Source organism: Aethalodelphis obliquidens, unplaced genomic scaffold (genome assembly GCF_003676395.1).
Source record: "Aethalodelphis obliquidens isolate GAN/ISIS:26980383/991018 unplaced genomic scaffold, ASM367639v1 scaffold58, whole genome shotgun sequence".
NCBI lineage: Eukaryota > Metazoa > Chordata > Mammalia > Artiodactyla > Delphinidae > Aethalodelphis > Aethalodelphis obliquidens.
Window position 1 is genome coordinate 10,501,991 of NW_020838002.1, and position 12,046 is coordinate 10,514,036.

The 12,046-nt window shown below is 57.5% G+C and overlaps 1 protein-coding gene across 10 annotated transcripts in view; it reads right to left on the minus strand.

The window, feature by feature from the left end:
• The window catches only part of MYO19 (myosin XIX), a 34,347-nt gene that overhangs the window by 3,422 nt on the left and 18,879 nt on the right, over positions 1-12,046 (minus strand). For 8 of the 10 annotated variants that reach the window (XM_027087315.1, XM_027087310.1, XM_027087316.1 and 5 more), the window contains 12 exons: positions 11,875-11,965; positions 11,240-11,411; positions 9,172-9,245; positions 8,364-8,485; positions 8,073-8,186; positions 7,649-7,825; positions 7,168-7,320; positions 6,092-6,199; positions 5,122-5,192; positions 3,408-3,511; positions 1,395-1,543; positions 1,143-1,272 (listed from right to left, as the gene is read on the minus strand). In XM_027087315.1, the coding sequence (XP_026943116.1) occupies positions 1,143-1,272; positions 1,395-1,543; positions 3,408-3,511; positions 5,122-5,192; positions 6,092-6,199; positions 7,168-7,320; positions 7,649-7,825; positions 8,073-8,186; positions 8,364-8,485; positions 9,172-9,245; positions 11,240-11,411; positions 11,875-11,965 (1,465 nt within the window). Of the gene's footprint in view, positions 1-1,142; positions 1,273-1,394; positions 1,544-1,978; positions 2,156-3,407; positions 3,512-5,121; positions 5,193-6,091; positions 6,200-7,167; positions 7,321-7,648; positions 7,826-8,072; positions 8,187-8,363; positions 8,486-9,171; positions 9,246-11,239; positions 11,412-11,874; positions 11,966-12,046 lie in introns of those variants that run through there. The other 2 variants (XR_003428781.1, XM_027087318.1) reach the window with 2 other exon arrangements.

Here is a 12,046-nt window from a genome sequence, read left to right on the forward strand (position 1 = left end):
AGACTGCCCAGACTTGGACATAGATACCTACACATCAAACGGGCAGCTGCCACGGGGTCACCTCCCACCTCGGGCCCAGTCTGAGGTAATGCCCAGGGAACAAGAGGGGTCTGAATTGTCTGCATCTTTCACCTGTATTTTTGGAAACCCTTAATTGAATTTGCTTGTGTGCGTTATGAATCCACAAACGATGCCAGCATACACCCATGCACTGGTGAAGGTAATAACTACTGGATGGGGAGCTGATCATGGGGCAATTTTCATTTTCTTCTTTTGAAATTTCAGCATTTTCTGATTCTTTTTGGTACAATCATATTCAGAAAATGGGCTATTCGACTAAATACTAACACATTTGGATTCTGAAAAACTATAAAGTTTAAAGATGCATAAAAGTCACCTATTATCTCACCAACCCAGATAGTTCTACAGTATTTCCTTATTTTTTTTCAGGCCTGTACACACAAACGCACCTTATGAAGGTGGCATCACCTTGATGTGTAGTTCAGCATTCAGATTTGAACATCATGTTGGAAATGTTTTCCCGGTAAATTAAAAATATTCTTCAAAAACATTTCTTAGCTAGATAAGGATCGTCCATAATGTAGCCATGACTCCACCACTGTCAGATATTTGGATTGTTTCTAGTATTTTTGTTTTTCAAAATGAGGCTGCTGTGTCATGGTTCATACATTGCTTCCTTAATCAGATCTTCTCAGTTTTTACCTTCTCCTTAATTAAACTCAGCACGCCCGGGAGCCCAGGTAATGATAAGAGTTGTCATAAAGGGAAAAAAAGGTGGCATAAACAGCTACCTACGACTGGGAAAGGGGAATTAAAGGCAACTTTTGAGCCTCTCCTACCTACAAAGCACCCTTAGTTGTGGTGTGGCCTGGTATGCACTGAACTGGAGATGCTCTGGGTGAACTGGACAGGGAATTCGAAGCCCAGCGCACCACAGAGACATGCAGTTAACCTCTTGGGGCTGGGACACAGTCAGCTTTGGTCTGTGGGGACTCTAGCAGCAGCATTTCGAAAGAAACAGGCATCACGTGGGCTGTGTGCAGCTGCAGACAGTGGCCGCACCTGGGCCCACCTGCTGGCCAGGAGTGATGACTGCCGGCCCAGGGCCCCACCTCTCCTACCTGCCTGGATGAGCACGGCGGCCCGCCTCTGCCTCTCCTGCTTGCGGCCCCAGTGTCGCCTCCAGCCACCCTGGATGCTGCGGGCACACTGCTCCAGCACCTGGGCACGCCCACGTTCCAGAAGCTCCAGCTGGGAGAAAGGGCATCCACTGAGGTCCTCAGCCTCTCCTCCCCCTGCCCTCAGGAGGGCCCAGACCCTGTCCTGCTAAGGACAGCATGTGGCTGGCCACTCCTCATCCCGAGCCAGCTTACCGTGGAGTCAGTCATGAACACCTTGGTCCTGCCACAGTGCACTGGGGCCGGCATGGCCTCAGCTGGTGCCTGAGCCAGGGCTGGCAGAGTGTGGAGGATGTCCTGGAGGAGGGCTTGCAGCGTGGCCTGCTCGGAGTGTGGAGACCATTCTGGGGGACGGAGACAGAGGTCCCATAAGTGCTTCATTGTCTACACACTTCTGTGGCCTTAAGAAACTGGTCTCCCTAACATTCCACAGGATTCTTTCCTGCTGTTCTTGCCTCTAACCATTTCTACCTCCTGCCTTTCGGGAGGAGGCCAGAGGTGGCCTCCCACTGTCCCTCAGGTCCCTGGCTGTTCTGAGGAATCTCCAAATCCCACTTGAGGCTGTGCCCTGGACTGGCCTGCAGCCTCCATTGCTGTGGGTCCCTTTGGGCAGGGTGGCAGAGGGCACCGGGTGCCTTGACTCCCACGTGGACTCCCAGGCTGCTTAGCCAGCATCTGTTTCTACGGCCCCAAACATGCTGAGGGCCAAACAGGGCAGCCGGGCCACTCCCTCTGCCCCTGAGCCCTCCCGCCACTGATGGGAAAAGGGGGAACAAATCCCAGTCCCCTGGAGGCCCACCGGGTCCCCCTGCCTGCCCTCCCACACCTGGCAGGGCCGGCTCCTGTAGAGGGAGGATTTACCTGAGGGTCTGACCACCTTTAGCTGCCCAGTGCCTCTCTGGAGGCTGCCAAAGGAAACGCCGCAGACGAGAAACAGCAGCAAAATCAACCAGGGGCTTTGGGCAAGAGACAGAACAGAAGAGCACACCATGGAGAAAGGGGGCGGGAGAGGTGGGGAGAAAGGATGAAAGGAAAGTGACAAGATCGTGCCCAAGAGAGGGAAATACAAAGCAGTACTGTGCCTGGGCTCTGCTGGCCCCGGGTGTGTGTGTGTGTCCTTGGCCTATTCTCCCTCCGCGTGGTGTGTGTGCGTGTCCTGTCCTTGGCCTCTTCTCCCTCCGTGTGTGTGTGCGCGCGCGCATGTGTCCTGTCCTTGGCCTCTTATCCCTTCGTGTCTGTGTGTCCTGTCCTTGGCGTCTTCTCCCTCCATGTGTGTGTGCAAGTGTGTGTCTCCTGTCCTTGGCCTCTTCTCCGTGTTTGAGTGTGTGCATCCTGTCCTTGGCGTCTTCTCCCTCCGTGTGTGTATGCGCGCGTGTGTCCTGTCCTTGGCCGTGTGTGTGTGTGTGTGTGTGTGTGTGTGTGTGTGTGTGTCTGTGTCTGTGTCTGTCCTGTCCTGTCCTTGGCCCAGCACACCACGCCTTTCCCCTGAGGTGGGAGCTGGCCGGTACCTTGCGGATGTCTCCACTGGCTGGGAAGGGCTCCGCAGCCTCCCCAGACCTCTCTTCCCCACTGGCCGGGCGTGGCTAATTCTCTCCTCTCCTCTTCCTCTACATCGAATCACACGCTTGCCAAGTCTGGCCAATTTCTCCCCAACATTTCCCGGCTGTGCCCAAATCTCTAGCTTATCTGCCCTCTGGCCAACCACGGGGCGCCCCACGGTGGCCTCCAGAAAGCATGAAGCTGACGCCACTCCCTTCATCCCCCGAAGTGCCTCCCATCTGCCTGGAGGAGAAAGTCCAGCTTCTGCGAGTGGGCCTGCCTGTCCCCCAGCCTCACCAACTACTGTTCTTGCCCTTATGAGCCAGCAACACTGAACAGCCCGGAGCTCCTCGTACACACAGTGCTGTCCCTGCCTGTGGAATGCCCCTCACCTGGCTAATCCCATCTAGCCTCAGACACCACCTCCTTCAGGAAGCCTTCCCGATTCATACCTCTCTAGCACCACCCACAGCATTCTGTTCCTAACTCTGTGTCTCCACTTTCCCCATCGTTTGTCTTCTTTTAGTTTGTTTCCCCCACTGAGCCAAGAGCCACGAGGGCAGGGCTGTGTTTTATTCATCTCTGAAGCCCCAGCCCCTCACCCTGAGATGGCCCAGGTAAGTGTTCAGGAAACTGGGTGAACAAGTGACTGGCAAATGGGTGCCTCACCTGAGCGCCCTTCATCTGGAGGTGGGCCATGGGGGCTGGGGGCTGCGCCAGGACGGAGCCTTCTCAGTAACTCATACCGCTTCAGGAAGTTCCGGTGAGAGACCCTGGAAGCCAAAGCAGGCAGAAGGAGAGATGAAGTGACTTTGGCCGTGCGCCAGGAGTCACTGTTTCACCTGTTCAGCCACCAGCGAGGTGCTGCCCTGTGCCCACTGAGCGGATGGCATTACTAGGCCCCTTGGCGGGAAGCCGGTGGAAACCAGTGCATGCTGGGCCTCCTGCTCCTGCAGCCTTGGTCCTACCCACATGGAGCCTTGCTCTTTTAGGAGGGGATCTGCAGCCTGCCCCCTCCCAAAGGGGCTCGCCAGCCTCTCCCCAGACACCTGGGTCACTCCTGCCGTGCACAGGGACTCAGCACATCTCCCCTCTGACGCCATGGCCCACTCCACTGCCGCCCGGGGTCTCAGCTCCCCGTCACGGCAGCGCTTCCCTACACATTGGTACTTCCTCCTCCTGAGTCTGGCTTCTGTCCCCAAAACTGCACCAGCGTGGCCACCAACTCCAGGGGTCAGTGCTCTGACCAGCCTCTCAGCAGCAGGTGCCCAGCTGACCCCTCTCCCTTGTAGAGCTTCCTTTCAGCCTCCAGGACACCCACGGTCCTGGCTTCCTCCTTCACCCCAACCCCCTCCAAGTTGTTGCTGGTTTCTCATCATCCACCCTCTCTAAACGTGAGCGTTCCTCAGGGAATGGCCTCAGACCTCCCTCTCCCCCTGTGATCTCCTTGCTCACAGTGTTAAAAGTCACTGAGGACAGACCCTCACGTGCCCCTCCATTTCAAACCGGACTCTCGCCTGCCCTCTCCCCCAGACCATCCTGTGTCCCGATTCATCCACTTGCCTCAGATGGAAGCCTGGAAGTCGCTTCTGCAGCCTGGAAGTCGACTGCTCCCCTGCCCCGTACCCCACGGTCTATCCGTTCACAGTCCCATTTCTATGGCAAGCCACACTCCACTTTTACCCACTTCTCTCCATTTTTCACTGGGCCACCATCACACCTGTTCTACCTGTAACAGCCGCCCGCTCATCTACCTCCTCTCCTGACCCTAGGGCAGCCTCCACACAGCAGCCACGGAACACGAACGAGCGCGCAGCGCGCCCTGCTTACAACGCCCAGCGGCTCCCACAGCCCTCAGGAAGACAGCAGTCTTCACGTGGCCTAGAGCCTCCCTGCTTCTCCCTGTCTGTTGTGTGTGCTCCGGTCACTTTAGCATCTCTCAGGTCCTAACCTGGGAGCTTTGGGGTTGCTGTTCCCAGGGTCTCGAATACTCTCCCCTCCTCCAAGTCTTCCCAGGCTGGCCCCTTGGCTTTGCTTCCCTAGGCCTGAGCTGCTCAGAGGGCCCCTCCCTGAGCAGTCCTGACCCCTTCCCCATTTGTCCACCTAATGGCACATTTTGTTCCTTTCCACAGCGATGTACATCCCAAGAGGGCAAGACTCACCTTTCTTATTCACTGATACACACCAGACAACGTGCCTCCACAAAACAGGCCACAGAAAGTGAGCGCAGCCCTAGAGCTCCAGGCCGACTTCTGTGGACCTGCCTCTTTCTCTTCATCTCCACATCCTGCTCTGGGCTGGTCAGGCTCTCGTCTGACCTGCGCCCTGAGCTCCACCCTGGCATTGGCCCTGCCCCCTGCACTGGATGGACCGGCCCACTCACCGGATGGGGAAGCCGGCGGCACTGATGTGGATGGTCTCCACGAGGCCACAGGCCTCCAGCTGGCTCAGGACCTGCAGGGTTAGGGAGACAGGGCTGCAGCATGGGGCCAGCAGGCCCCAAATGCCACCCTTCCTGTGGCCCTGCTGGTGTGGATCTGCAGGCTCTCCTGATGGGCAGTCTTTGGGGCAGTGAGAAATCAAGGGACCTTGAGAAAATCTCCCTGTTAGAAAGGGTCCTGGTGGCCCCAGGTCCCCTTATCTGAAGCCTGGCTTCTGGTACAACTGAGGCCAATGCTAGTCCTGGCTGTCTCACCGCTGCCGTCTTTGCCTCACAATGCAGCCCAATCCAGTTCCTCTTTTTTATTTATTTTATATTCTGCAGTCAACAGAGTGAGTCACAGCTAAGAGGCAGGGGAGGTTATACTGTGAAGATGCTTCCGGGACCCAACCAAGGTCTTTACCACAGAGCAGTGGTCCTGACTATGAACCCTAAGGTCATATCTGCCAGTCGACTGCGGGACAGTCTCCAGCATCGTCCAGCTCTCATATCTCTACCACATCCCTCCAAAGGGCAAAGGGCAGCTGCTGGCCACAGAGTGCTTTTGTGCAAATTTTAGAAACTATCCTTCCATCAGAAAGAGTGCACTGTGTCTGGTCTGTAAGGTGACACAGACTTTCAGCTGATCACAAAAGACACCCATTCCTCTGGGCAGCCTCAGTCTCTTGTCAGGGCACACGGCTTGGTGAGCAGAGAGCAAGATGCACTGTAGCCCCTACTTGCTGCCTGTGGTTGGTTGGGCCACCGTGCAGTACACAGACCACACAACTGTACATGACTGTCCTGCCAGAGCTGGAGAGATAAGCCCTCCCTAATGTCACTCCATTTGGAGCAGACGTCCTGCCCCTTACCCCTCCAGGGTCTTGGCCGAATGGGACCCTCCACAAAGCAGCTCTGGCCCACTGTGAATTACCTCCTCCTGGTGGAACATCTGCGCCTGGCCCTGGCTGTTGGGCTTGATGCAGCGAATGTAGTGGGGTGTGGTGCTATGCAAGACCTGCAGAAGCTGCTCCAGGGAGGCCTGCAGAGGGGAGAGACCGTGGGTCAGGCTGCTGGGGGAGCACCGGCTGGGCCCTGGTTAGTGACACCTCCAAGCAGCCCTCCCAGCCCCGAGAGCTGGATCCTCACACGCCCTGAATGAGTCCTGGCGGCTCTCACTGGGTGTGCCCAGAGCACACTCCTCACCTCCGCCTCCAGGGACCCTTCTTGACCTGTGGCCCTCCCCACCGGGTTGGTCTCCCTGCATCTGGTCTCAGCCGCCCCCGACCAGAGCAACCTTTCCAGGAGAGAAGCATCTCAGAACCCCCTGCCATTTGTTCGGGCGACAGCTGCTCGGGCAACTAAGCACGTCCTGTGTGCTGGAAGCCTTGCCAGGGCTACGACATGGCCGTCTGCCGTCATCTCACAGCTCGGGGCCTAACGGGCCTTGCAGACGTGGGCTGGGCTCTCTCAGTGGTGTGTCTGAGGCTGGGCAGGAAAGGGCTAACCAAACCTGGGCTCCCCTGGTTGCCTCCCATGGGAGGTGATGAGAAGGCTGCGGTTGGAAGGAGGACGAGGAATAAACTAAGAGAAGGGGCATGGAGGGCGGGAGTGAGGGTGGAGCCGAGGGGTGGTACAGCCGACCGTGCAAGGGCGGAGTGACGGCAGGAGGGGACCCGTCTGCTCTGGCCGAGGACAGAGTTTGAGCAGGAAGCTAGGGAACTGGGAGTGGGCCAGTCACAGAGGTTCAGGTAACTACTGCTCTTCCACGATCACCCTATCAGCAGTGGGCGAAAGGCCGCACTGCCACCCACGCGCCCCTAGGCTTCCTGTCACGTCAACTACACACAGTCCCTCTGTCAGTTTCCGGTCTCTGTCTTCCGTGGACCAGGACCACGGCTACCTGACTCCTCAGTGCTCCCAGCACACAGCACTGATCCTGGGAGGTGCTCGGTAAGCACTGGAGATTGATGAGTGAACCAAGCACGTCGCATCAGCACTCAGACCCACCTTGAACTTGGACACCACGGTCAACACAGGGGCCCTGCTCTGGCCAGAGGGCTCCTCCTGGGACTTCTCTTCAGGGTCAGCAGGAAACAGCACTTTGAGCAGGGGGTCCTGGGATTGCTGCAGGAGCCTGGTCAGCTCAGGGGGGATGGGGTCCTATGGGGAAAGGACAAGGGTGAGAGCAGGCATGGTGCTGCCCACGGGCTGCCAGCCCTGCTCACCCAGGCCCCAGAAGAAGGGCAGGGCCTGAGCCCAAGAGATTCAGAGCTGGTCTACTGGGTGCCTAGAAGCCAGGAAATGCAGCCATTTCTGGGCAGGTTGTGCCTGATGAGCAGAGACCTCAGAGAGGAGGGCCCAAGAGGCGACCCTGGACTCGGGAGGACGTTCAGGAGGGGAGGACGCACGATGGAAGCTTCCACACACATGCAGCAATGACTCAGCATCTCGTTTCACGCAGGGGCCAAAACAACGGCCCAGCCCTCACCTTGTTCTTCTCCACCAGGCCCGCAGTGTGGTACCGCACAGACCCCGCATAATGCACCACGATGAAGCTGGGCTCCCGGCTGAGCTTGTTGTGGCCCAGGCAAGGGCTGCCTGCCAGCGCACTCTCAATGCGTGTCTGGAGCTGGGCTGCACTGCTTGGCCGATTAAGGCGGCATTCCTGTGTGGGCCGGGATGGGACAGGTGGTCAGCCACAAGATGAGAGGGGCTCACAACCCTCACAGTCCCCACCCCGTGGACCCATGGGAGCATTGCAGTGACCCTGAAAAGGAGGGGTTATAGGGCTAGCAAACCCATTATGCAGATGGAGAGAAAGAGGCACACAGAGAGCACACAGATGGTCTTCAAGGTCCCAGAGAAGCCCAAAGCCCCACTCGGGTGTCCTGCACACTAGCTGACCCCCCGACCTCGTTTATGAGGGAGCAGATGCTGACGGGGCTCCCCTCGATGAGATCCAAACAGGTCTGGTTGTCCTGGTAGCTGACAGTCGACCACTCCAGGCCCTCAGCTGTGTACTCCTCCTGGGGGCAGAAGGCAACTGTGGTCTGAGGTCCAGCTGGCCATCCCACGGCTGGCCTCAGCACCACAGCCCGTTCCAGAGCGGTGTGAAAGGAGGAACCAAAGACGCATGGTCAGATCCAGGGATGGCGCTGGGGGCCAGGGAGAAAGAGAGAACGCAGGACCACCCCACCCCTCACCTGCTGGGCCCTGAGGTAGTGAGCCACGAAGTGCTGCTGCAGCTTCTCGTTGGCGTAGTTGATGCACAACTGTTCCAGACTGTTGGTGGGGAACGACTCAAACCCGTACACGTCCAGCAGGCCTGGCAGGAAGGGGAGACCCCGTGGGGCCAGTGCAGGAGGAGGCGGGGCCCGCGGGACGACAGGAGCCCAGGGTAAAGCCTCATGCTTGGCAGCCCAGAGCTGAGGGGGGGCGAGCACGGTACCCAGCGGCGAGCAGAGCACCTCCCACCCCAGCGTGGTTCCCAGGGCAGCCTCCTGTCCCCTCAGAGCTCAGAGCAGGAAGAGGCCGAATGAGGTGTCAGGGAACCAGGTCCTGGGGAACGCTGTGTGTCCAACCCGGTTTGGACGGCCTGAGTCTCACGCGCTCAGCTGGTGCCTAGAATTCCATTCTGTGAGCAAACTTCACCGACGCTTCTGAGCTTTACTTCCTCCCCTAGCAGGTTCCAATGATGTTACCATGTCCCCCATGTCCCTTCTAATCTAGCTCCTTCACCATCCCCCACTACTCTCCTGAGACCGGAGCTGGGTCTCCGGGGAGAGGAGGGGCCCTCGTGGCCCGGCCGCCAGCTGAGCCTGCCTGGAGGGCTAGGAACGGTCAGATGCGGGCACCAGAGAGCAGAGACCTTGCCCACACACTGGTGGAGGGTGAGGAGATGGGTGCAGAGGAGGGAAAGGAGCTGCCCGGAGTCCCGCAGTAGACCCAGGGCTCTGCTCTCTGTGCCAGGCCCTCCTGTCCTTTTTCTGAAGGAGGGTTATCCCCTGCTACCTATGAAAGTGGTCCAGGAGCCGGGGTCCGCACAGATGCTGCTGTTGATCACCGATACCAGCCAGTCAAACAGCCTGTTGGGGTGGGGCGGGGGGAGTGGGCTCTGGTGAGAGGCGTCAGGCTGAGCCTGAGGGGTGGCAAGACTGTCCCTCCAGCCTGGGTGCCACACCTTGGAGGGCCTGTCTTCTGAGCCTGACAGGTCAAGGGCTAAACACTCTCGTGTCCTGCCCGTCCTGTCTTGACCTACTACACAGGCAGGCTGTGGTCACGCACGTTCCCGGGCACACGAAGACCTGGCCTGTCCACGAGCAAGACTGAGCACGGGACCAACTGCAGGCACGTCCCTTTTTATTGTGCTTTGCTTTATTGCGTGTTTTACAAATTGAAGGTCTGTGGCAACCCTGCATCGAGCAAGTCTAACAGCGCCATTTTCCCAACAGCGTTATTTTAAAATTAAGTCATGCACATTGTTCTTTTGGACATAAAGCTATTGCACACTTAATAGTCTACAGTATGGTGTAAACATAACATTGCTATGCACCACGAAGCCAAGAAATTCGTGTGACTCACTTTATCGTGGCGGTCTGGAACTGAACCTGTGATACCACTGAGGTCCGGTATAGCCTCTGGGGCTAGACAGGGAGTGGGTCTGCCTCAGTCCCCTGGCCCGACACCCAGCTGCATCTCGATGAGAAGGGGCTAACAGGCAGCTCTGGGTGGGATTGTGAAGAACTGAGTTCACTGGACTCCCCTGCAAACCTCGGCCTGCGGAGGCCAGCGCCCGAGTCACCCGAGGTGGACAATGGCAACCTGCACTCTGGAACCGTCGCCCCTGAGATGACGGGATGGTTGCTGTACAACATGGTGACACATATGATACTATATAAGGGTTTCTTCCTTACCATTCATTTAAGTAATTGCTCTGCAACTTTTTTTCAATTCAGTAAATGATTCCTATTTTTGCAACAAGGGCTTCAAATACCCGTTTGAGGTACTAAAAATGAGTGAGCTAGTGATACGATGACCTGTTTGCTGCGTGTGAAATGATCCATGATTAGAGACCCACTGTCTCTGTGATCATCACACTTTACCTGCTCATCTTGCAGTGATTTGACACAAAAGCTTTAAAAATCTTTGGCCTCAAATTCTGACCTGAAATTCGCTTCTAGGGAGTGAGAACAGAGTACCTTGCTGAACCGGGTTCAGTCTGGGCCCAGCTGCCCTGGGCCATTTTCACTCAGAGGATCTTATCCCCTTAGCAGAGCTTCTCAGGCTCTTAGCTCTAGAGAAGTTCGTGAAACCAGGGGGACCCTCTCCACAGGTACCCAAGTTCCTATAAGCACATGCACGTGCGCGCACACACACACACACACACACACACACACACACACACACACACACACGTGTTCTGTCCCATAATTTCAGAGGAGCCTGGGCCCCCAGACACCCTCAATGGCACCCCAAAGGGTCTCAGAACCCAGAGTAACAAATCACTCCTTAACCACATGGCCAAAGGGTAGAGATGCCCACAGAACCAACAGGAAAAGGACAGGACCCCCGCCTTCCCCCTGTTCTGGGCTCCACTTGCCGCACAGTGTTGCTCAAGACTGTGGGCAGAGCTTCTGGCTCTACCACCATCTATCAAATTCCCCAGGTGACTACCAAGAGTACAAGGGCACACAGAGACAGAGGAGCCTATTCACCCATGGGTCTGCACCTGGACCTGGGAGGGACCCACATCACCCCTGGGGCTGGCCTTGCCAGCAGAGCAGGCAGGCCTTCCTCACCTATCACCAAGGTCAAGCCAGGCTCCTGTACTTTAATAACATGCTGAATCTAGGCCAGGTGGCAACTTCTCCACGTAGAGTAGTCCGGAAACAAGCCAAGGGCCTTGCTCGGGGAAAGCCCAGGAGCCACTCCCTCCTGCCCCGAGGGTCTGGGGAGAAGGGCAGGGAACTCGGCTGCTTTATCTGGCAGCCCTCACCCTGGGCCCAGCCGTACTGCCTAAGGGGTCTGTTCCAACTCCAGATGGGGGGCCTGGGAGGAGGGCAGGGCCCAGAGCACTCACCGTGCGTAGACCAGTTTGGCCAGACAGTCTCTGCGGGTGTCACACTCGGCCCGGGAGCAGGGCTTCTGGAACACCTGCTGCTGCCTGCCTGCCCTGATGGTTCGAATCCGCAGTGTCTCCAGCAGAGGGTCTTCTGGGAGCCGCAGCAGTGAGGCCGATGTCCTGACAGAGCCTGGGAGGCACAAACACCCTCCATCCAAACATCCCTCTGCACAAGGCCCCATGAAGTCATCACAGTGGAACCACGACCCACCCAATGGGGCAGAGTGAACCCAGGTGCAGGTGGGTGAGGAGGCTTGGCCAAGGCAGAGGCAGGACTTGAACCCAGGGCTTCTGTGTGCGAGTCCACACGGCCATGAGTGGGATAAACCACCTTATAAACCCTGCAACTCCCGTTTTCTCATCTGTAAGATGTGGGTGATGCTATCTGCTGCAGCAGAGATGGGGTGAGGAGTAACTTCTCCAGGGCAGAGCCCTATAGCTTATGGCTTCAAGGGCACTGATTCCAAATTTCACCTTCTGGCCTCCCTCCCACCCGATCCCACCAAATATTGCCTCTTTTCCGGCAGGGCCTGCCTTGCTCCCTGGGTGTCTGACCAAAGCCTGAGGTGCAGGGCCCCCATGCTTGCACTCACACTTAGCGTCATCCATCAGTGGGCAGGGCTGGGCTTCGTTCCCGGAGTCAGCAAACCGGGTGTTGCCGAGGTGCAGCAGTCCAGCTAGGGCCTGAGGGGGCAGGAGAGGACACGAAGTGGGCCCCTTCTCAAGGGCTGGAGCCCAGCCTGGGAAGGGTCTCTCTCCTGCTGA